The 26,430-nt window shown below is 39.9% G+C and overlaps 1 protein-coding gene and 1 long non-coding RNA gene across 4 annotated transcripts in view; one reads left to right on the top strand and one right to left on the bottom strand.

The window, feature by feature from the left end:
- The window catches only part of LOC107224865 (solute carrier family 12 member 4), a 77,503-nt gene that overhangs the window by 18,564 nt on the left and 32,509 nt on the right, over positions 1-26,430 (top strand). The window contains exon 1 of one of the 3 annotated variants that reach the window (XM_046741799.1): positions 2,453-3,119. The exons of the other annotated variants lie outside the window; for them this stretch is intronic. Within the exon in view, the coding sequence (XP_046597755.1) occupies positions 3,056-3,119 (64 nt within the window). The 5' untranslated portion in view covers positions 2,453-3,055. Of the gene's footprint in view, positions 1-2,452; positions 3,120-26,430 lie in introns of those variants that run through there. 3 annotated transcript variants of the gene reach the window in all.
- On the bottom strand, positions 9,468-10,837 carry LOC124294785. Its single transcript, XR_006904718.1, has 3 exons — positions 10,244-10,837; positions 9,957-10,120; positions 9,468-9,519 (listed from the first exon to the last, which is right to left on the bottom strand). It is a non-coding gene; the product is annotated as an uncharacterized LOC124294785 (long non-coding RNA).

The following is a 26,430-nucleotide window of genomic DNA, read 5'->3' as shown; positions in this document are numbered from 1 at the left end:
CTCCCACGTGCACGGGAGTGTGAGGGCGCAGGTTATTATTGGCTCCCGAATGTTGGAATTGAAGGCATGTAGGTATGTGGGTATGTAGGTATGTACATACGAAAGTATTCACGCCTTGGCGGCCGCCGTGTGCCCCACCCTCGGGTTTCACGTTGGGATTCGTACCGTAATAACCAATCAAGCACAAACGAAAGCTATAACAGTATCGATTGCTCTTTCACACCTGTGGGAAATTTCAAGTTTCGTATCGCGAAACGATTTTAGAGCTGACCGATGTAATCACTGGTTAATCAAGATTTTAACGACGTGTGCATGGTTTATGATCACTCTTTTTCCCTGACAAAATTTATACCGTATTCATTGTGATTATCGTGTGAAAGTCAGTTTCTGGTCAAATGATCAGAGGTCGTGAATTTTCACACTGCGTTATAGACTTGAAACCTTTTTTCACCTTACACTTCCTTCCAATGGCACTGCATGTGTAGGTATAATGTTGCATCTATATTCGCAGTCTCGTTAAGTAATTCCGGTACCCGAACAACCCAGGGGTCCCTAGCATTCGAAAAAACGCCTTCCACGCAAACCCAAAGCTAACAGTATAATCCAACCCTAACCCAATCCCAAAACGTCCTCATTTACGTGATTCTCCGAACCCCCGGAACGTGCAAACCATGATTATATTGAGTAAACAGTGATGAACCCTCGAATAACGATTCATAATTCCCGCGTAGCCCACACAGGGTTCATATTTGACTTACTAGGGGCAGAAAGTATGAAGTCGAGCGATCAAAGCCGCATGAAAAATACCTGCTCAAAGCCTGTACAAGTTGACCATATGTGCCAATTACACCACAATGGAGAATATTCTTGATACATTCTCGATCAAAATTTAAAAACTCACTTGTCAACAAATGACACAACACTCAACACGAACTTTTAAATTTCAATGTTAACAACATATAGTTCGTTCTGTATAACGCGCACTGTTCCGACTAGTGATCTACGATATTTATTGTATGGTCCAACTTTGTCTTGATCTCGACGTTTTTAAAATCATTCGTAGACGGTAAATTGTCGTCAATTTTTATCTCGTAAGTATAATACCCGAGTAGCACATTTCACTTATTGTCGGCAGAACATGAAGTCCACTTATCGGAGACATTTGAAGCCAATGGTTGACGATACGGCAACCATACGTTCGCAAATGTCCGCTAGGTTGTCGATTGGACTCGGCTCCGACCTTTGGCTTATTCACAGTCAGTGCCCATGGTGCCCACTAAGAATTCCGTAAAAAATTCAAGGACATTGAAAGTGTAATATTTCCAGGAGACGAGAAAAATTCAAGGATAGTTTTCAGGACTTTCGAAGGACAAGTAAAATTCAAGGACATTTCCAGGTCCACTGGACACCATGTTGCCACGTCTCAGGACGAAAACTTACCGACTTCTGTCAACCCTGAGTAAATTTTTTCGCCTGTTGACATCTCACGCCGGCAAATTCAATAAGTCGGACGAAAGTGTCGTCGTTTCGACGAGTGTGCTACCTGGGTAAAATTCGACTCGACACTGAGTCTGAATAGTCAAACGATGATCTCGCGGCATCTCGAAGAGGATCCAGTGTGGCTTACCTGGAAACACATCCACCTTACAAGTTATAAACCATCGCTTAGGGTAAGTGTACCAGTTACTGACCCTCTCCCAATTATTGACCTTTCTTCTAAAATTGGCAAGAAATAAATCTGTAGTATCCAACCATTCAGTAATCGAGAAGTTCCCAAACCAAGCCGTAAATTTATAATTTTTTAAAATAAACGGGTGAATATAATTGGGTCCAAACATGTCAACAACTGGTACACTTACCTTAAAAGAGTTACATAAGCGGCAGTCGAGTCGTTCTATGCCAGTCGTCGCCATCGTCGTCGTCGTCGTCGTCGTCGGTGGTTGTTCGCGCACCCGCCCTGCCGTCTGCAGGTGGGGCACCCGGCCACCCAGTGGAGGGTCGACGCGTTGGTTCGTCGGTGGTTCCCAGTCAGAACGCCCGTATATTCCACTTGTCCCCCGCACCACGTAGCCAAAACCCGCGGCACCACACCCTGCAGCCCCAGTATTAGTCGAAGCAACGCACGAGGTCCTCCTCGTCCTGGTCCTCGTCCTCGTCCTAGTGGAAAACGGAATCTCACGAGGGACCCTCGCAACTCCCTCAACCCCGATCAACGTAGACTCGCGTCCTTCGTTTCACGTCTCGGCGTCGAGCATTGCAACTAGATTACGGAAAGTAGACGCGTGCCCGTTTATAAATGAAAGAAAGTAAAGAAAATAAATATAAATAAATCGATCGCACGGCCGAATCGAAGGAGGGTAGGTGCAAGCAGCGGGGCGACGTAGGGGGGGGATAGTAAGGGGGGTAAATGCCGGGGGCGACGAGGTGGTGCTTCGCTGCTCGACGACTAGTCGAAGGGGGTTAAGTGGTGCGCTTGCTTCCGTAAATCCTGGGAGACGAACCGACTGCAGTCGAGTACTGCTGATCGGAATGCGCGTCGGCTTCGAGCCGCTCCGACCAGACGCCGACCGTCAGTTTTAAGGGAATTCCCCGGGTCTCTGAGGGGATTATGAGATGCGGTCTTATCCGGTCCGTCGAGCACTCGCCAAGATCGACGTCAGCACGACTTCCGGTTGAATCGAGGGACCGCCGCCACCTAAGCCGCGCGGGGTAGATCGAATCGATTAATTCGGGGGTGAGAACTGGTATTTTCGAAACGGTGCGGTGATATTTATACCAACGAGGACGAGGCTTCCACCCTTCTCGACCGGCTGTACGGTCCGATAACCTACATAAATAATAAGTGCGCGGCCTTGACCTCACGCTGTAGGTTTATTTTTATTTTATTTTTTTACACGCGTTTCGGTAGGGCTGCTTGGTTGTGCCGATTTTATACGAAATCAAATTTCCATTCTTTTCGAGTGTTTCTCGGTTCGCGCAAAGAGGGTTAGAGAGACATATATATATAAATATAAATAGTGACGCTTGAGACTCTCGCCAATCCGGCGCCGAAAGGATGAGCACTTCCGGCGCTACTCCGCTGATTCTAGCGAAAAAGGGTCACCACACCATCGTCGAAGGCAAGTATATATTATACAATCCGTACGACTCGCGTTATATTATAAAGCTTCACGTTGTTTTTCTCACGGTTTTGGTCGCCGTTCCAAGACGTTGTAATATATTTTCTTCGCTCTGCTTCCCACATGCACTCAATTTTCAGGGAACGTTGCTGAAGATCGGACATTATTATTGTTATTTCTTTTATTTTTTAGCTTCTTTTATGACTACACGAATAACATGGATAAGGAGGCAACTGTTAAAAACCAATTGTATACAAGCAGGATTATTTGTACATTTATTTTCTAGCCTCGTGAAAAATTATCAAATTTTTTTTATTCACTCGTCTTTAACCCTATAATTTTTGAAACCCATCTCAATAACACCCATAACTGACTTTTGTGAAACAAGAAAAAAAAACATTTGATTCATACCTGTTAAAAATCTATTATGATACATACCGCATTTCCGATTTGATTCCTGATTTTTTATATTCTTTCTCCAGTTCTAAAACAAACTCTCGATTTTTTAAATAATTTAACAATGATTTAAAAAAATAGAAAGAAACGAGACGACACTGAATCTTGCGTGAAAATGTTTCATTTCGGAAACCAAATGTTTTTTTTTTTTTCTCTTTTAATAAAAATTAATTTGGGTGTTTTTGAGATGGGTTTAAAAAATCATAGGGTAAGGAGGAGTGACCAAAAAAATTTGAAAATTTTCTTGGCAACTTTTCAGGGATTGTACTAACGTAGAAAAAAGCGTTGGTGTAATTAAAAAATTTCATGGTCCACCGTTTACTGAGTTGGCGTGGAATTCCCCATATGCATATGTTAAAGAAGCATGAAGAATAGACACACGAACGTTATAATACGCGTATAATTTCTCTGCGTCGATTGTCTCACTCGCGCGGTAGCAGCGATAAGATGAGATTTATATCCAAGATTATGTTCCAATTTTGCAACAATCGCGGCAATCGCATCTCGGAATAAAAGCGAATAACTCTAAACCACATCCACAACGGAGAGAAAAAAAAAACCCAATCGCATGCTTTTATAATTAAATAGCAACAAAATCAGGTTGAGTGGAAATACCCGGCAGCAGATTCTTATACCTTATTCTTATACCTCCGTTTGACCACAGAAGTCAGCAGAAAAAGAGAATGAAATTAATTTTTATCCTCAATATAATTTATGCAATATAATGCGGTGAGTAGACTGGAACTTGCCATTAATAAAATATTATAAAAAAAAAAAAGAAAAAAAATGATTCAGTGCATAGATCTCTTCCCCTCTTTGTTTACCCATCATCCCCTGTCGATCTCTTTTCGTACAAAAAAAGGGTCATCGTGTGTAAATGAGTGTGCAAATACTCCACGTAACACAAAGCACAAAGCTATATGTTGACACCCGAAATTATTGACTCACCCTACGCGCAAATATTGTAACCGTGAAAAGACCGATTTAGAAATTACCAGAATGATCAATCAACGCATGAAACGTGTCATCGGTAATCTATGCCTCATTCTGTTGTCCACGATTACGATTACGGATGTATATGGGACCCATAGTTGTGGGTGAAAAAAATTTCGTTGCAAAAAACGTGACGAAACAAATGTTTAAAAACTGTCTCAACAAAGTAAGAGTAATCGCATCGTTTTAGTATTTTTTTCACCGAGAAATCCAAATTTTTTGTTCAATTCCGATGACCAACAGCTCGTCTCGTTCCTAAACGAATTAAACTTGGTTAAATTTTTGTATGGATTATTTTCATCTAAAATCTTTTAGTAAATTTAGATAAATTTTTGCATCAAAGTCGAACGAATATCGATCCTTCGGTAAAGATTCCAACCATCTGGAACACTTCCATCACGACGAATATTCATTTCTCATAGATGAGCTACAATCATCTTGATGGGATTATGGAAATATCGTAGATTTCCCTCGAAAACTTATCTCCGATAAGTTATTTGCTCGTTTTAGCATTATATACGTACCTGCGGGCTTCCATCAAGTGTTTACACTTTGATGCCGAGGTGGAGGTAGAAGGTTCGGCAATATGGGTCTCGGTTTGATCAGGATTTGACTGGCCTACTTCTTCCCAGCTTCCGTCGGCCATCAATCTTTCAATATAACTTCGGCGGAGAAGTTTTCAAAGTCGATACTAGACTACCCGCTTTGCGGTTTTTAACCGTAAAACGTTAGACCCACCTTTACTTCCTAATCTCTCCACACCCTCGCACATCGATGCCCTCGACACGGATTATCTTCTGGCTTCGCTCTGTTTACACACCCTTCTATATTCCATCTATATTTTATACCTCTGTATACCTGTATACTTTTTTACGACGCTTTTCGTCGGTTTTAACAGAAATGAAAGCCCGGAATTGGACAACGAAACGCGACATTAACTTAGAAGGAAGGAATTTGCGCGAATTTCGTTTATTACGTCTCTAATTCTTATACGTAAAGAATTCTTTCGGTACACAATTATTTTACTGATCATAAATTTATGGATTTATGGACAGGAATACCGAATTAGGTATGGCAGGAATTTTTGCACTGCATTGTTCGTTTAACATCTGTAAAATTATATAATAAATTTTATGTGGTACGTGTTCAGAATGAGGTGAGTTTTATTTCGAACTTGCTATTGACTTTGGTGAATCTTTAAAGAGTTTTAAAATTCGAAAAAAACCTGTGCGACATTATTTATTTATTTCTTTATTTTTATTCTCACCGTTAAAAGTTTGCGTAAGAACCTCGAGTTACAATTTTCGAAGAATTGTGTGATTTGGCTTTTAGAAGTTATTTAATTCGCTTAGTCTGTGGTAAATGGCGGTGCTGATTAGGCTACGAGTTTCGGGCGGTAGAAAACTTTCAAGATGTTTACCTTTTTGCCTAACGCGCCTCAGGCTTTTCAGCGATATTTAACCAAGCAAACTTACGAGGAAGAAAATTTACTTGGGAAATAATTTTGTGTATTCAACGGATCGTCAACAAATAAAAAAAAAAAACATTAACTCAGACGCTCCCAACTTTGCGCAAGACCCAAAACGGTGATATGTAATTGAAAACGAATGGAGATAGTCAGAAATTTCATTCACCCGTATAAATCGCGACGTTCCTCGTTGCATGCGCGTATAATGCATTAATCAAACGTTTTCTTACGTGACACAGTGCAGGAAATCGACTGATGGAAATCGATGTAAAAGAAGCGTTGTTAATAAGAAGGTCAAGCGGAGTTTATACCTATACCTACCCGGTAATGTATAATTTCGTTGACCCAGTTGCGAGATATCTAGAGTGTATTTATGTATGTGTGTATATGTATACCTACGTATCGTAATCTTCACATGTATATATGTATACCCACCCCGCGAGTTTATTCAAAATGTACGCCTCTCATTATACGAATGCAGGGGTGGCTAATTCAACCTGTTCGTGTATCCTTCGGAATTTCTATGCGCCGTCGATCTGCAATTCCGCGTTTTATTATTGGGCTGTGGATGAACTTTATGCTATACATACATACTTATGTACAATATATATATATATATATACCTTATACCTTATGCCGTTAATTTATTTCTGCACTTTGTAATTCGATAACATTATATACCTGTACGTATACGTCATCGGATCTTCTTATAGAGGCTTCACTACGTATGTACACACACTCACATATATAGATATTTATATGCATATAGGTATTTATATGTATGTACAGGGTCGTTAAACGTGCGGGCTGATCGCGAATATAATATATAGGTATATACACATAGAACGTTCCTGCGAATCGAGTCGTGCCTTATATTTTATTTCTCCATGCCAGGCTCTTTTACTATGCGATACGCTGCATTATTGTAACCGTAATCAGGTATGTATTATATTATTATCTATGGGGCATACCACGAGAAATCGTTTCCACGAGTAAACGGTTGACCGTGACATTTTTTAATTTCACCAAGGATTTTTCCTACGTCAGTGCGAACTCTGAAAAGCTTTCGAGAAAAATTTGCAAATTTTTTTAATCACTCGACTTTGGTAGCCGGTGATTTTTTGAAAAGTGAAAAAAAATATTTGGTTTCCGAAATGAAACATTTTCACGCAAGATTCAAAGTGGGAAGTCGTTTCTTTCTATTTGTTTGATTAGTTGTTTCTATTCTTTTAATAGTTTTTTCTATTTTCGCACCTGTTAAAAATCTATGATGAAATTTTGATAAAAATCACAAGTGTGTTTTAGAACTGGAGAAACAATTCAAAAAATCAGTAATCAAATCGGAGATGCGGTATGTATTGTAATAGATTTTTAACAGGTATGAAACAAATGTTTTTTTTTTTCTTATTTCACAAAAATCAATTTGGGTGTTTTTGAGATGGGTTCAAAAAATCAACCTTGGATTCATGTACGATCGAAAACAGGTTCAATTCTCTATCCTGATGCTGATTTACGTCACGCTCGGTAATTTTTTATCGAAATATCTTTCATTTTCAGCGTGTAGCTAGCTCTATGTATAAATAGACTTGGCGTGGTTTTATTTTGTTGTTGTTAACGTACAGTCGATTACGTATAAGTATTAGTCTAGGGGAATTTGTTCGACCGTGGAAAAGTCCCGGGTTCCATAAAATTGATGAAAATCGGAAAACCTCTCGGGAGCTTCACGCCAAATGTGATTCCGGAGCCTATAACACGCCGAAGCTCCGATCTCTCGCGCACTTCCGAAGACCAGCCATTAAATTTCATGATGCTGAATTTTTGACCAGCTGAAATACAATTTCGCACATCACCTCGACTTTACCTGCACTCCATATACGAGTTATGTGAACGTTGATGTAGGTGAACTTGTATACCTCTATGTTATACACTGTAAAAAATTTGGTGTCAAAATCAACACCATTTTAACACCACGCGTAGTCCCGAAAAGTCCACTCCGTTGGTGTGCATGCTTGGTGTTAACAGACGGTGTTAAAAGTTTGGTGTTCCGAAGTAACACCGATTGCAGTAACACCCGAAACCTGACACCTTCAGAATAACACCAGAGTATTGACGCCCAGACAATTATGACACCATAAAAATCAGCACCAAGGAATTTGAACCCTGCGAAATAACAACATCGAAATGGACACCATAAGAATCCGCACCGCTGAATAAGCACCTTGCGAATGAACACCAGCGGATTAACACCCTGGCAATAACACCAAAAAACTGACACCCAGTTGATAACACCAGAAAATTGACATCCGCAATATAGCACTATACAACAACAAAAAACAACTCCAAAAAATTGACACCATGGTAATAACACCAGAGAATTGGCAAACCGACTATTTTTTCTTATATGAATATAGGTATATGCATATATGACACATGAGGTAGGGTTTAAAAATAAAATACAGTGATTCATAAGATAATCCAAGTCAATATATAATTTCTATTACATAGGTAAACACCTTACATGTGCTTTCAAATATATACATATATAAACTTATTTTTGCTTATACATATATATATAACCACATGAACCTTAGAATAATCTTACATATTATATATTTGATATCAAAAGTACAAAACTTATTTTCTCTTTAACAACAAATTGGCTAAATAATAATTAATCATTATTGTTTGTACTTTCCGTTCTGCGGGATAGGAACTTTTAAATACCGTATGCATTTATATGAACATATGAATTGAGTGACACGAAACGGCGTAAAAACTAATAGTACAATATACATATAGATTATAATTATGATAATGATGAAAATAGTAGCATATAGGTACGTTTAAAAAATATGACATCTCGGCACTACGAACGTAGTAGTTTTGTGATAACTTTGATGAAATTCATAGGCATATTTATGATCCAACAGATTGAGATCGATTAAACTATAGGTCTTTATAATTTTGGGTTCGACTACAAAAGCATGGTACTCGTCACTAAAATATTTTGTTTTACATTTGGTACAAATAACGAATGGTACATTGCGATGTACAAAGATATGAGTGATGACCTGAAATACGGGTAGATCCGTCTGTTCATCAATATGGGTTGCAATTGAAAATCCGACTTTATAAAGAAATCCAGAAACTACTTTTTTCACCACGAATATTCTATCGGATGGATTAAATTGAAAATCGCTTCTCGCTAACAAAAATTCAGATATAAAATTGTCATACCTATCAAATTTGCCTCCGCCTGTGCCAATAAAATTTCTTTCTTTTGTGTCTTAGGACAGGCATTGCGGAGGAAGATCAACTGTCCTTGCGCACTTTCCTCATTGTGAGGGTACACATTTTTGGGGGTCGAACGTTTTCTTTCTGCTCAATTTTAACTTCTTTACTTGGCACCTGACGACGTCTATTGAGGGTGCGCAGTCTCCAGGAGATGTAACCTGACCGGCCTTCAGGGTCATAGAATATTTCCTGAAATTTAAATCAGTAAATGCTAGATAGTTTTATTAACACATAAATAATTCGCTACTGTATATGATCCTGTAAAAAATATCGGGCTAAAGTTTCACTTATATATAGATAAAATATGTTAATTCAAAATTTTTTTCAAAGCCAATGCCGACTAGAATGTGGCAGTATTTTATTCCAATTTAATAATTTATTTCCAATAAATTCACCAAATGGAGATAGGTTAGTGTACACCGAGCGTTTTGGTAATTCAGTACGCGGAATGAAATGATAATGCTTGGTTGGTACTCAATTATACAAGTCAGCACCAAATGGTTTAAAATAACACCATAGAGCGTTGAAAGAACCCTAGATACTATTCAAAGAACACCAAATAGTGTTAGATGAACAGAAAATAGCATTTAACGATTTATTGGAAAATATTATTTATTAACACTTACCTGTAATAATAAAATCATTCTATTCCAAGGGCTTGCCATTGGGAGTGAGCACTTTTATCTATTTAGTCTCCCCGTTGTATCGTCCCTTTCGCAACTGGAAAGATGTCCCGGTAACAATGTCACCACTATCCGGTGCATCCTGCACATTTGCTGCTTGCTGCGCACTATCAATCAACACATTTTCCATTTCAGGGCCATCCATATTAAGCAAAGTCACGGTAAAAACATTAACAAAATCTGATTCCGACATAATTAGAACCATACACGAGGCAGACAACACGTTTTACCTGAAATGCGAAGCGACTGCTTGTAAGCGCGCGTGGAGGAAACTGAGCTTCTCTGACTGCGGGCTAAGGACTTGCGGCATGTTAAAACTTGTACGCGTAAGAGCTTTCGACATCAGATTGACACCATCGGTGTCAATTCAACATTATATCGGTGTCAATGCAACACTGTGTCGGTGTACACGCAAATCTGTGACAGACTTGGATTTTGAGGTTGACACCATCGCCGTCAAACCAACACATTGTAAACAATCGACGGTGTGAACTTCTATAAAACTTCTATAGACTGCATTTCGGTTTGGAAGCAACACTATTTGGTGCTTTTTAACTTCCCGTTTCTCCATTTTCGGAGAAAAAAGGAAATTATTGTCATCACCCCGAAAATGAAAAGTTAGGTGTTCACTAAATCTTGACGTTTCAAGATCCAGAGAATCATCTCCGACCGCTTTCGGACGGACGACTGTGTGTGTGTATGTGTGTATGTATATACGTATCTGATCAATTTTTTTATCCGACGATATCTCAAAAACGAGGCACCGCATTTCAATGATTTTGGTCCCAATCGACGCGGCTTTTCAAAACTTAGAACTGATTAGATTTTTGCTTTGATCGGTTCAGTACTTTTTGAATTATTCGAACAACAAATCTCCGAAAAATAAAATAAAAATATCCTGAGAATGGATCAACGGATTTGAATGAAAATTGGTACCATGAGATTTCTGGGGTCGTTGATCACGAATATGGGATCAGATTTGCAAAATCTAAAATGGCGAATCCAATATGGTGGAATAAAATCTAAAAATATTCGGATTTTGGTAGAAATTAGTAGTCGGAGGTTTTTTGGGTCACCGATAACAAATCCAAGGTCAGAATTCCCAAATTCATAATGGTGGATCCATTATAGTGGTTCAAAATAAAAGAAAATCATATTATCTTCATGTAATATGGTATCCAAGGACTTTCGACACATCAATCACGAATCTGAATTTGTAGTTCGAAATTCGAATTGGATATTAATATTTTTTTATTCCGTCAACTTGGAACCTGCAGTGTGATAACGGGAAGATCGAGGGCTGGCTCACGGTCAGCTTGTTAAACACACGCAACTCGTCATTTTCGACACCATATAGTGCTAAATTTTGAATTAGCGAATAAATGTTGCCCATATAATATATACTAATTTATACATACATGCGTATAATCTGATATAATCTTATTGGATCAAATACGAATTGTAATTTGTTTGTTTTTATTTAATTTTATCGTGTTAGGGCGGACTATTTTTTTCCCGAGTAATCTCGCGCACGGTGAGATATAATCACTGAATACAATTCTCAAGTTATGTACGAAGATTTCCGACATCTAGACAGTGAGTATACCTCGTACCACAGACGAGGCTCATTGTGACTATGAGAATTTTTATTTTGAAGATATACTAACTTCTGAAGAGGGTAAATCAACACCTTGATCATTCAAATTGCACCGAAATGTGTCTGTTTGAGTAAAAAACTGCAGATGGTGTTGATTCACGTAAGATGACATCATTTTTAATCCCAACAACATTGCCGGAGTATTTCATAAACTTTATTGGTGTTATTCGTGACACCGAAATTCCCAGCCAATAACACCGAGCTTGCTTACTAACTTCTGAAGAGGCTGAATCAACACCTTAGTCATTTAAATTGCACCAAAAGGTGTCAGTATGAGTTAAACACTGCAGATGGTGTTGATTTAGTTAAGATAACACCATTTTTAATTACAACAACATCGCCGGAGTCTTTCATACACTTTATTGGTGTTGTTTGTGACACCGATATTCCTAAACAACAACTCCGAGCTTGTTTACACCGCAAATTTTTTACAGTGTATATCAATGTATGCGAATCTGCACCTGGCGACGGTAACGAGGCCGGCCTGAATGGATGTGGAACGGGATTTTTGTAATTTTTAAAAGAGCATTTGAAACATTTAATTAAGTGTGCGAAGCACGCTCACGTGAAAATGAATTCGTAAAATTATCGTTTTTGCACATTAATTGGCTGTTGTACGTAGAGATAAAAACTTTGGATATACGTAACGGTTTTTATCGACAATATTTGTTTTTCACTTGTTCGTTTTTAATCGTTTTTTCTACTACTAGCTATATATCAGAGTTACTGTAAAACTTTGACAATTCAAGTTGATTTTTTTTTATTGCTTTTACTTTTTATGGAGGTTGGCGAGTAGAAAATCAATGTTTTGTTTTTCACTTGATCATGAGATAGTCTCGCAATAAGCGAATCAACGTACTTGTATGTTACAGCAATTTACCTGAGTAAAAGAAAAAAATTTAAGATTATAAGAAAGAACTTAGATATCGATTTCTGACTTTAAACCAACGTAAAATTATTAAATATCTCGTGTATTCAAGCGATTTCAATCCAAGACCGCCAACTATTTTTTCGAGAACACATTATCACAATTCACTAAAATTTTAAAATTCATAATTTCTTTCGATCAGTCAATCCAATGTTGCAATTTTTTGATCGTAATACAAACTTGAAAAATGACAAGTCAAAGGTTTGTAACGTAACTTTTGTGCGCAATTCGAATGTTTTCTCTTTCTTGTGTATTCTTATGAAAATCACGACAGCTGTAAATACGTAAGGCCGCTTCTGCGTACAGATTCCAATACCGACATCTTACCGACATTTTTAGTCACTCTACAGCTCGGAGACAAACCCTTTATTTCCGGTTGAGGTCATCCTCACATTGGTCAACTTTATCGATGATATCGATGATGTACGTGGGACCAGCCTTATATATCTACTGATAGCTGACGAGAACGTGAATTTGAAAAATACTCACAATCAGTACGCCACCTCCCAAAAATCGTTACATAATTTATTGTCCTCCGCAGACTCGTAACCTGTTCCATGCTTTCTTTACCTTCCACCCATTGAAACTAGCTGCGAAAACTTCTCAACAAAGACTTACATCCCAACAGCCGACGGATCTCCGCTCAATGTGGTATAATAATAATTTGAGGGTCACGCCGGTACTGGAAAAGAGGTATAATAATTATACGAGTTGGCGTGCCATCGTCCAAAGAAAATGCCAAGTTTAGTTTCTTTGGTTGCGACGTACAATCAGGCTGAAGTTTGTAACGTCCTTGTAACAACGCATCCTTAGAAATAGCCGTTATTTTGTAACTTTAGGATTACCCGGAATTTAGTAAACCGTTAATAAATTATCAACAAACTAATTTTTTCAACTTCATCTTCTTCGATTATTCCAAGGGTTCAAAATATGATTTTTTGTTTCACCGTTTCGATACGTTAACGTTACTAACTTCGCAGCATCGCAATGCACGCACATCTATAGAGTATAGGTATGCACACAGCTACACGATAAGAGTTTGGAGGGTCGGCCGATTGCCGGAAACTGTTCCGACACTATAGTACATTTGAGATTGGGGATCCTCGGATAAATCGCAGATCGATACCTCGATTCGTTCAACCCTCGCTCTCGAAAGCTTTATCAGACTGATTTTACCGACCTGGGCAGTATTCTCCGGATCATTTCGTCCGGTAATCGATAAAACAGGTGTTTGCACACATGTATCGCACATCCACACATGACCCTATACCTACTATGTAGTTACGTACGTATATCGGCTCCGGGTTTTCGCGTAAGATTTCACCAAGCTTGCCGGATTATTGCAGATCCCGCGAATATACTTTCAAAATCCTGCACAGAGTTTCGCCCCCATTTGTTTTGGACATTCGTATAATTGTTTTATTCTGAGTCAACACGCACTCTTGGACTCTTCAGCTCCGTTCACCCTTGTTGAAAACAGCTCGCTCGATATTCATCGGTTAAGGAATATTAAACAATCTGTAAGAGGAGTATGTGCAGGGGTGACGGAGCGTTATGAATAAACCCGCCTGATTATATTATCCTGTATTATGTATTATTATTATCCTTGTTATTGTCCTCGCTGTTTATTATTAATAAAGGGTTCGAGATTCTCTCCCGCTATGCTAAGCGACTCTTGTCATTGGTAATTTTTCGTTCGAATGGTTTCACTCGCCCGTATTCTAAAAGCGACGAAATTTTTACCTCGTACGTTGTTACGTTACGTTACGTTATAGGAAACGTCCGGTGAAACTTGTAATGACGGTTCTCTTGAAGGATAAATTCCCGTCTGGTTCTTGGGTAAATAAGTCTGAAGGGTGCCCTGGGGACAGACGACGTGGATGGGTTGGAGGGGGCGACATCAGGATGCATAACCTAGCTGTCCATGGAATATGGAATCTCAAAGTTAGCAGAATTGCGATCCCATTAACGGCCAATTTTCCGTCATCCTGCCTTAATTTCCGACCCTGCTGATCGCATCCCACGGCGACTGGAGCTACGGGACGTTGAATTAAACTGGGCTTTCACGAGTCGTTAAATAAAGTGGGGAAAAAAGAAAGAAGAAGACAATAATTTAGAGAGAAGTGTGAGAGGATGGGGGAAAATCGAATAGGCTAGGAAAAATCCATTCATCACATCTTCGGTATGATTAATCATATTGTAGTGTTGGAGCATCTGATATTTTCGATACTTTTTATTGTCATCAACTACTTTGGTACAAGTTCGGAGTACACAAAGCTGACGACTAACAATATGAGGGAAAGTTCATCTATCTACTTGGATATAACGTCCAAGTATTCATTCGTCTAGGTAAATCCATTCGTTCTAGTGTCTAACTATACGTTGCGTTGATCCGTTTATTTGTATCTATATTCACGCAATAATGTCTAACTACTTCATTGGCATGTATGTTTGTAAATAAGCACTAACAATTCATTGACCTCACATCCAAGATCCGTCTTTTGGCATGTCTAGCTATGTATATGGCTACCTAGATATGTAGACCTATTTGCAAAACTTGTCTCCACGAAGCAGTTACACCGACATTTACGTTCCATTACTAATCGAGCCCCTGTGTGTAATTTGAACTTTACCTTCGAGGGTAGACGGCGTTGGCATCTATAAGCTACGTGTTGCGTACTGGGAAGAATTCACCTTCGTGCTGGGCGTAATTATATTCCGCAGGATCGAAGTAGCTGCATCTTTTATGAGGTGGGCTGGTGATTCAGGTGAAGGTCTCCGGGGCAAGGTTCGCTGAGTATAAGGTCTTCCAAAGATATATATATATATGTAGTATGGCCGTCCAGATATGCGGCGCCAACGAAAGCCGTGTTCCACCGTCTCACATACGTTTGTTGTCCATTTCACGTGCCTTATATTTGTTATTAATTAACGCGTCTGCTCCGCACGAATTCAGGCCAGAACTACGCAGCGCCCTTCATTAACCATGCCAGACCAACGGCACACATAACGTACGCATACCCATACTCCGTTTTAACCCTGTACTGACATACCCCGAGTGTTATGTGGATTATACGCCGTTTGGTATTTGCATACAAGATTACACCGTACATTTAATTACAGTAACTCAAGGCAGGCGTCCCGTTTACCCCAACAACCACTTATTCTCAAGATTTCTCATATCAACGTCGGCGGGTGCTCAACTATAGAACGTACCGCGAAAGAAGTTATGGACAGTAATTTGAAAACCGCGATGTGTATTTAACATCGCTCTTTCTAATAAAAAAAAAAAAAAAAAAATGAGGCAACTTTTCCCGCGCTTATAACACCTGCAGCAACAATTCCTGACATCGTCTCGGTTATTCAAACGTAAGAAAATAATTCTACGACGTCTTACCGCCCCGTCAAAGGACCAAGATCCCGAAAATGGAAATACGATGTCAATAAGTCGCCGCCCCTTTGACCTCGGCCGGTCACATTTCGCTCGGAATATGTATGTGGCCAGAAACGGTGGGTGTGGCATCAACTGCGTGATCGTTGGAAGCCAAAACGTGTAAAGCCTGAACAAGCACCGATTGATACCCTACTCGATCGGGTAGTTTCCGTTAATGAGACCCCGTTGAACGTTCAGCCATGGAACATTAGCAGTCCTGGAGTAGCTCTGTATGACGGCCGATCTCCCGTCGAGAGTCATGAACTGTCGGATTCACCACAGAGGTGAAACTCCACTGCGGTATCTAGGTTTAATGAATGTCTGCAATTACAGGCTAGTATACAATGGAATACAGAGTAGAACGGAATAGAAACAAATGGAACGGAATAGGAGTTGCATTAGCCGTAACATCCCCTAATTGAGAACATTATGCAAACGCGTGATAGAATGGTGCGACGGGTCGAAAAGTGGCTGATTTTCGCGATTTTTTTTTTCAAGTGGTTAAAATATGCTGATCGGTCTGATTTTTTTCAATCTGAGAACAAAGCACTTGTAAATAACGGAAAACAAATTTTTAAAGGTTTATTTTTATATTCTTTATATTTATTATATAAAATTGAAAATAAGTTTGAAAAAACGGAGTCTAAAATGGAGTCATTATTTTTTAGTATCCTTACCGGTATAGCGGTAGGACATTGTTTGGACCTCAGTTGCACTTGTCAAGTGTTCGTTTCGTTTATGATATTGTTCCGAGTGAACTGTATAAACGTGGTATATCCTCAAGGGACTGCGTAGATGTCCTACCTTTGTTTGGAAAATATCGAGATTGAAAGAAATCGAACAGTGTATAATTAGAAACCCACCCTTATACCTACGTCGACGAAGCCGCCAGATAACCTTGGAGTGAAATAAATATCTGCGCGGTGAAGGAAGTGCTCATGGTGTGGCCTAATTAGTCCTAATTCCAGTGGAATTTCGGGATGTTACATGCCTAAGCCTGCTAAGTACAAAGGAGCGGATTCCGTTGCGTGGTCCGGAGGAAGAAGAAGGGACGAACAGGAAAGGAGAACGAGGATTCGGTCCTTGATGAAATGGGGTTTCAGTTAGTGACGTTAATTACGTAAGACATTTGTATGAGGCAAGTTTGTAAGATTTTCTGGGATACAGTCAACAAGTCAAAGTAAAACTACTCACTATACATTTTGTATATAGGTATACGATACAAAGGTGATATAAGAGCTTGAAATCATATTCTCCCGTGTAAAACACATTTATTTTTACGGATCTCAATTCGAAAATTCACTGTGAGGCTAATTTTAATTAACAAAATTTCAAACTACGTTGAATTTGCTCATCACTCCACTCGAAACTTATACAATGGAAGCGTCATGAGCAAGAATAAACGGTATGATGTCCTCGATTTTTCTCCATACAGCAGTAGACATACCTGGTACTTTCGTATAGTTTGAAATTTTTTTTAATCAAAATTAGTCTAGCAGTGAATTTTTGAATCGAGATACGTAAAAATGCATATTTATTAAAGGGGAATCTTTGAGACCTTACCGGCATGGATTAATTCATTCTAAAAATCTCGGTCTTGGATCGAAACTTGTTATTTTCAATTTCTTGCCTATAAACCGTAGAGCTTTGTTTTTTATTTTACGACCAGCCTACAACACAGTGACGTTTCTCGTTGTCAGTGTTTCGTCACATATGAGGAATAGAAGCCTGCAACTTCAAACGGAGCGCGCAGACACAAAACGCTCCTCGGGCGTCACTCGCAGCTTTATTAGGCGACAGTTGAGCCGGTCCTTGGAGCTCACAATCAGTTTCGGTTGGAATTTTCCTCTCGTCTGACTAAAGTCGAGTAGGCAGTAGGCACGGTATCCGTCCTCGGCGACCCGGGCCGAGTATCGACGAGTCGGAGGAGGAGGAGGAGGATAACGCCCGCCCGGGTCCTAGATTTGACCTGCGGCGAACTGCCAGGACCAGGAAGGCGATCGGCCTCAGGGGTCATCGCGGCCTCCGGACGCACGGCGACGCAAACCGGGCCCAGTTTTCCGCTCCGAAACCGCCCAGCAGCGCCGGTTTTGCGCGTAATAACGAAGCCCGATTTGTCTGGCTAGCGACCCTCTCCCTCTCTCTCTCTCTCTCTCTCTCTCTCTCTCTCTCTCTCTCTCTCTCTCTCTTTGTGTACAAACGCTGGATACAGGAGGAGACGCAGACTCCGCTGTATCGATTTACCCTCTCGCCGGTTAGGCGGCGGCGGCGGCGTCGCGGTTCAGACGGAGACCAGGAACGACGTGCCGGGTCTCGGCCTCCCTGCCTCCATGGGTGTAACTACGTCGCGTACGCCCCTGAATTTCACGGACTCCGTGACTTTGCGTTATAAAAAATTGATGCCTCCACGATGCAGAGCTCTCTGTACAACGTACACTGAGAAAGATTTCATTTGTTACAGTGACTAGAAAAATTCGATAAAACAGTATCGTTGAAAAAACTGTTTGAATATTGTTGGAATTACGAAAAACGAGGTACACGAAACCATTTTACGTACGAGTTTCCTGCCGATTCCCGATTTTCCAGATTTTCCTAACAGCTAGACACCTCGTATAGTAAGATGAGTTTCTTTTTACAGTAACGGTTTAAATGTTGTTGGCATTATTATACGGGAAATTGTGATTATACAAGCAACTGTTTAATCTGATTACAGTCAACTACAATACATTATTTGGTTATTGCAAGAAGTATATGAAGCTGTTTGTTTGGCTGGATGTATAATTTCAATTCAATAAGATCTTAAAATCTATTAATCGTTGCACGAAAAGCAAAACAGCGCAATAGTTATAGGACAATATATGGTACGAGTTACACCTACGAAACTCATTTTCATTTTATGCCTGGAATTAGATTTATCGTTAATTTATTTATCAATAAAAGGATAAGGTCATTTATTGATAAAAATAAAGATATTATAGAACTATATTGTAACCGTAACTTTTATGAAAAATTTCTCTCAATGTATGTATTATGACATACAGAAAAGACTTGTTGACTTCGCCAAATATGGCGGTCAGTTATCGCGAAACAAATATATTTTCATTGCACAGAAAAATGTTTGGAAAAATAATATAATTTGCGTTATCAAGGTAAACTATACGTTTATCTCAATTAATAATCGTTGATCCACCATGTTTGGTTAATTCAATATATTTTTTTCTCAGACGAACATTCCTTGAGGCTGGAAGCCTCCCCCGAAGTGTCTGTATTTGCATATATTTAGTCCCGAAAATTTCTCTCAATTTAGTGAACTCGGAGGAGAAATTAAATATGCCATAAACGCAATTGAAGATAACGCGTTGTACTAATTATTATAAAATACGGAGTTTCGGAACGAATTCAAACTGTCCTAAAGTTGTGCTGAAATATTGTTTACGACTATCCTAAAGCCCGACAGAAAAAGTCAAATATACCGCACCAAGGGCTGTGGAATGAAAAACAAATCGTCGACGGGGAGAAACGTTCGTTTGCAGTGATATTTACCAGCCAAAGGAAAGAGGACAAAAGAAATATGCTGGTATGAAAAACGTTGGAGAGGGAGGGTATAAAAAAAAAGAAAAAAAAACACACAGAGAGTGAGAAATTCTTTGACAATTATCGGTCATGTAGTACAAGATGTTTATTATCATCCGTGAGCAGTCGTGACTTTCAAAATAGCAGCGGCACCATGTTATATATGTATATTAGAGGGGAAAACCGACAAAAGGGTGTATAATTACTCTCCGAGTTTGAGACGTTGATAATAATAATCTTAACAGCAAACGTCTTAATTATTTGTGGAAAAGTAAACGCGGGCTTGGCCTAAAACAACTTGCCTCATTGCAAGAATGAGAGAGAGAGAGAGGGAGGGAGCTCTCCTCTCCCAACACCCGCATCTTTACGTAAGGATAGGTAGGGCAAGGTGATTTATACAACGTAGGAATAGTTTCACTCCAGAGTTGAACAACATCAGCGTTAAAGCTCGGGCCTAACGATAAGTCAATAATATTATTCTTCGAGTCTGGATAATTAGGATCACTAACATCGGTAGTTAATTCGAGTGCCCAGCCGTAAATTATACCTTTCACAAGCCCACAGTCGTCCCCTACCTCTGAACGATTAACACGTTTTTGTCAATACTTCCCGAAGGGAAAAGGGGCTGCCCCCCAAAATTCTCCCTTAATTAACTTCGGACGCGAAGGGGTTTGTTTTTTGTTATCCTATCAGCGTTCACCGCAATTAAATATTTGCTAGTTAATATGTCGGTCTGAAGATCAGAGACGTAACTGATTTGCGGAATGGAATGGGTTCCAAATCGAGGATTGCATGTGTGACGTACATATTGGGCTGATTTTAATTCCCTCAAGCTGTAACAGACCTAAAAACGAGGTACGCCTAACCATTTTGCGCTATTGTCGATCCTTTTTCATTTATTGCAACGCAAAATCAGTTTCTGAGGTTTACTCTACTTTTTTAGCTAAATAAGGCTTTAACGTCAATTTATCGTTGCACAAGCATCAAATTTTCGCAACAGTTGCAAGAAAATATAGCAACGGTGATCGTAACGAGAAAGAATAGTAACGGATACCAGACTTTCCGGTAACAGCTAGAAAACTAATTTTCATCTTCTACCTAGAACTATATTTTTCGATTATGGTAAAAAATGAAAATAGTCAAGGACGGAGCGTTAACCGGAACTAAAAATTTCTCTCAGTGAGCTCCGAAAATTCGTGTTGACAGGTGTAACGTAGTTTCGAGGACTCGAGTCACTCGCCTCGGTTTTCTCGGGCAGTAACTCCGCAACATAGGTATAGGATACGGAGCCGCGTCTCGCGCTAGATTGGCTCTAGGTCGTCGGCAGGGTTCCGGGGTGGAACACATGGTCGAACGAACCCCATGAAGAGGCGCCGAGGATTTCGCAGGTCGCTCGCAGCAAGGCACATGACGTCACCTTCACCCCGTCACGTAAGCAACCAACGAGCAGGAGAGCCGAGCTGCGTTACGTAAGAGCCGAGGGTGCAACCACCGACTGCCCCAGTTTCCTCCCATTCCGTCTCGTCCTCCTCGAGGGTCTTCTCGTCCCTCTTCCTCTTCCTCTACTCCCTTTTCTCATCCGCAGTAGGTCCGGAAGTTGCCGTTTCGCGAACGCCTTCCAGCCGGGGTGACTAATTGGGGGCGGGGGTTTCTTTAAGGAACTTTTCTGGAGACAGACGGACAGACACTCTAGGATATATTCTGAACGCGAGCAGCCACCGGCGCAATCTTCGGGTACACGTAATGAAATAAAATTTAAACACTCGCTGAGAGCGGAATTAATTATCAGGATTGTAGATTGATCCTTTCCTCATCAATTCAATTCGGTAAAAGCCGTGCCGTGCAGACGAGCTTTTTATACATACAGAGAAGAGACGAGGTATATATGTATCTCTGTGTCACCGACGCGACGGCACTGTTATACCTATACTTGTAACGTATATCTTTACTCCATCTTTTTATCCTAACCCAGTTTTGTTACAACAGTTGACTTACAGTGCTTTCAAGTCACGCTACGTAAAAGTGTAAGACGAAAATCTCTGATGTAAGGGTTTTCCGGTACCTATAGAAAATATTTCTCTTGTTTCCGGATACCTTGACCAAGTAAACAGAGATATGTTGTCCGGGAAATTAAATCAATATAAATAAAAGGTAAATACAATTCCATCCGCTGAGTTAAGGACAACTTTTACACGATTGATTACGAATTTTTTTTTTTTTTTTTTAACTTCGGTTCGCACAATTTTCAGTAAAAATGACAACGGAAGAATTTCGTGACCTAGAAAATGTGATTCCGTGACATTGAATTACCGGAAATAAACTAATAGTGGGCAATTAATAAACTGCTAACTTTCTCCGCTTGCACCATGCGCGAGCTGCTGCCAAATTTCAGTACATGTGTGATTAAATAATCGGTATACTTTGAAAAATGTACCCGCGTAAAAAGGATTTCTCGTTAGAAAATTTTCAAAGAAGCGATAATATAACGAGATACAAAAGCGCGCGTGACTAATTCAATCACCCCGAGGTGGTGAGCTAATTGATATTCAAGCGCCGGCACGAAAGCCTCGCGGAGGTGGTAGAAAGAGATTTGAAAAAAGAGAGGAGAACCTTTTGTGGTCGGACCCTAAATTTTCGTATATAATAATTCTCTAACGGTCGACTAACTGATTCTTCCGAGAGGCGATAGGGGAAAGAGAGGAAGAGAGGGAGGGAGGCAGGGAGGTGATGAAGAACTGCTGACGCCAAGACAAGGGCGTCAATTCAGACAAAGGCCTTCGCGGTGCTTCAACTTCACCGCGGATCGAAACTTCTCGACAAAAATTCTCTAAACCCCTGGTCTAGTCTATATTTATTACACATATACTATAATACATTATACATATTTCAGATGTGATGTACGTATACGTATAATCCGTTATCAACTAAAACACAAAAGCGATGCACGACTCCGCGTTACTTCTGCCTCGTAGCTGTATCATGTAATCATATACCGGGATAACCTCTTGAAACTTGAAAATCAACCGCGCATGCGCGAGTTTTATCGGCTGTTCGTGCAGGCTGGCCATCCCGAGTTTTCAGCTGTCAAACTGTTTCTGACGGCGATGCTGTTGATACGAATTTTCGAGGTTAGAATCTCAAATTATCGAGGCAGTGACTCGGAAAGGTTTGGGAAGCATTTGTTGTTGGGTCGGATAGTCGATTCTGCAAAGAACGGTCGGAATTTAACGCTTACGCTCTTTGAAAATTCAAACGTATACATTTTGCCTAGGTTGGCCCGCCTGCATCGCAGACAAGAATATCGCTGCGGGAAGATTTCGCCGACCAATGAGATTTGATTATTTGGCGCGTGCGCGGTTGATTTTCAAGTTTCAAAAGATTGTCCCGGTATATACATACATAAATGTATATGCACCAAGGTATTTTATCGAGGTATCGATGTACCCAGAAATCGAGCCAAGGTCTTCCACTTCAGCGACACTTGCTCTGTGGGACGTTCGAGGCTTGCAGATGAGAATAATGGACGTTGGGTACAATTCGAGCCTAACAAGCAAGATGGCGGGGCTGGTTTCCGGCCTGCAATTCTCGCAAAGAAGGGGGGGGGGGGAGGAGGAGGAACGCGAGTTTTGCTTACGAAGCATGAATTATAAATAAAAATCGTTGCGGATTTTTTCGTCGTCCGTTTGTGCTGTATGTCCAAATAATTCGACAAAGGAGGAACGGCAGTTCTATTCATTATATACACGGACTCGTGTCTCATGGGAGAAGAAAGAAAATTGAGGTGGTCCAGCCAGCTACGTCCTTGCGGTTGAGGTTAAGGATGTACCGGCTATACATTCTCAATCAAAAGTTAGTCTCTTCGACAATATTGAATACTTTGCGATGAGGTAAAAATCGGAAAAAAATTAAGCACAAGAGACACGATGATGAAATTAAACTTCAATAATAACAATGGCTAAGAGTTATCAATAAATTGTTTAACAAATTTGAAGAGAATGTTTTTTTTTTTTCATGTAACATGAATAGGGTGATTTTTCTGAACACACATGAATTTTTAAAGAATTTGATCGGTATTTTAAAGTTTTTGTTTTCAAAAATTTGCAAAGGCTGTACTTACGAAACTACTCGTTCAATGCCTTGAGAAGTTCTGAATTTTAATGTACAACGTTTTTGTGAAAATTTATACAAAATTCACGATTTTTCCTCCATTTTTCGAGCTTGAAAATTTTCGCAAACGGAAATTTCAAACCGTTAGATGATTCTTTAAAGATTTACGCGTGTTCAGAAAAGTTCACGAATTCATTATACATGACAAACAAAAAAAAGACATTCCCTCCAAATCTGTTAAAGAATGTTTTGTTTAAACAATTTATTGATGGCTTTTGGACGTTATTATTATTATTCAAATTTAATTTTCTTATCGTTTTTATTTTCGTAGATTCTTTTCCGACTTTCGTCTTATCAAAAAGTATTCAATATTGTCGACAAGATTCACTTTTAGTTACGAATGTACCGCCGGTACATCCTTAAACGGTCTCTTCGAAGGTCGGAAGGTAGATTATTTTTCTTGGCAGGATATACGCGGTGCCTAATTGTTCTGAGAGACGAGGGACAGTTGATTAGGAAATTGGAAGTGTACGGATAACGGATGACGTGTTGAAATTGTTTTCTCTCATCTCCCATGTTAGTATAGCTCCTTGATAGATTTCACGCAGACATATCGAATCGTGATCGTCTTTCTCTTTATCTCTAACAACAATAACAACAACGAAAAAAAGGACCAGAAATAATTTGCCATCAATTTTGGGCAAGGACGAAGATTTTCTGCGGCTGTTACGTAAATTTACGAAAATTGTTTTAAGTAGAATCAGTAACAAGTTGTAATAATGTTAAAGTCGTTTCCATGTCCACATCTTCCACATTCATAATGTGGTGGATTTGTCAACGATATGACGCATCATCTTTCTATAGTAATATCAGAACCTTGTCAGATCCATAAAGTGATTAAAAAAAAAAAACCTGATATATGACCTGACGTGACCATCTTGCAGCTAAGTGATTGGAATAATTTTTTTCCACTCGCATTGCTTTCTCAGTTTAGTCTTCCGACAGCGAGGCAGCTGCAGCTTAGGGTGGTTCACTTTTTAATTTTTTTATTTTCTAAAGGCGTAGGCATAAAAATAAATAAAAAATATAACAGTAATTGGTAGCGACCTCTAAACATTTTCCTACCTCCTCCAGGTTTTACAAAAATTTTTTTTCCATTATTAGCCACAAATTTTTCGAGTGGCAACTTGGGAAAAGAAAAGTTAATAAATGAGCGATCCAGCTGCAGCTACAAGTTATAGAACCACCGCCTTACCGCTCTTCGATATTAAAAGATAATTACAACCTTACCCGCAACCTCTGCTCGTATTTGTTATCCACGTGTGTTCACTCATCCTGCAATATACGAAATTCTCGAGGTTTCTCGCTTGCGAATTTGTCCGCGAAAGTCTGAAGGGCGTCGTTGAGGTTTGCAGGAGAAGGCTCGTATTTTTAAGAGGGAAGTTCACCTGCTCAGACTACGAGGAAGGTTGAACTCTCTTATCGTTAGTCAGTTGGTGCGAAGGCTAACGACCCTATACAGTGATATATCTTTGTTACTTATACAGAGATATTCAAAAACAACGATCCTGGATACAAAAGATATTCAGTCACTGCATTCGGGAAAACAAAGAGTCGGATGAATCGACTTACCGTCTCGCTTGAGTGAAAAGGTTGAACGATTTTACGATACAATGGTCGTATAGAAGTGCATGGGCGAAAATAAATGTCGGAGGATTTGAAAGTGTAGAAAATGAAAAAATAGAAAATTCAAGGTATAGAAAGGTGAAAAGACAGAAAAACAAAAGAAAACAAAAATCAGCATCGTCACAATTTCAATATCCTTCCACATTTCTACACTCGTTCCGTCGAACCTCTGGAATGCTAAAAAAAATTAAAAGCCGAAACGTTATAGAATGTTTAAAAAAAAAAAAAAAAAAGCTTCTACTTTTCTCTGCATTTCCACATAATCAGCGGTCTCTTATTTTTCGACTTTGTAAGTTTTCCAATTCAACTCTATTACAGTTCAACTTCTACTACTCTAACAGTTCAACTCTTCTACTCTAAACTCGACTCATTTTTCGATATTTACTTATGCTTGCATTAAAATTTCGACGTTTGAGTGAAAAGGGAAAAAAATAACATAAATAATAGAAATACAGAAGTGTAAAAAGGCGGAAAGATGTAGCAAGAAAAAATCCGGTATCGTCAAAATTTCCACACTTCTCTATGATTCTAAATCTTAAATTCAGCCAATTATACTCGCCAACATCCTCGACGTCGAATTATCCCTCCCGTATACTCTGATCTAATTATCCTTACACATTTTCAAACCCGCCGAATGATAAATCAACGTTTTTAAAAATCTACCGCCTTCCTGACCCTCCGATCCTCGCCTCATCCAACTACCATTGTACCGAACAGCTTCAGGATCTGCCCGAGCATTCCCATCGTAATAAAAAATCAATCGTGAGACGGCGGTCCTCAGGTCGAAACCGAGATCGGCTTCACCGGGCATCCCCGATAGAATTCGGCGATTCGCGGGGGGGTAACCGGAAGTAAGTCGGCCCGTCCTCAAGGTCGCCGAGGCAGACCCACGGAATAAGAAAACTCCGCGAACGGACGTCACCTGAAGCACCTCGCCGGGCAGCGTCCGCGTCACGGGGCGTCGGGAGAGCCGGAGGCTGAGCCGAGGGTGAAGGCGTCGCGGCGCAGGCGTCGCCGAGGGTTGGAGAGACGG

Source organism: Neodiprion lecontei, chromosome 1, assembly GCF_021901455.1.
Source record: "Neodiprion lecontei isolate iyNeoLeco1 chromosome 1, iyNeoLeco1.1, whole genome shotgun sequence".
NCBI classification, from domain to species: Eukaryota; Metazoa; Arthropoda; class Insecta; order Hymenoptera; family Diprionidae; genus Neodiprion; species Neodiprion lecontei.
The sequence above is the reverse complement of the archived record's forward strand: the minus strand, read 5'-3'. Positions and strand labels throughout refer to the sequence as shown.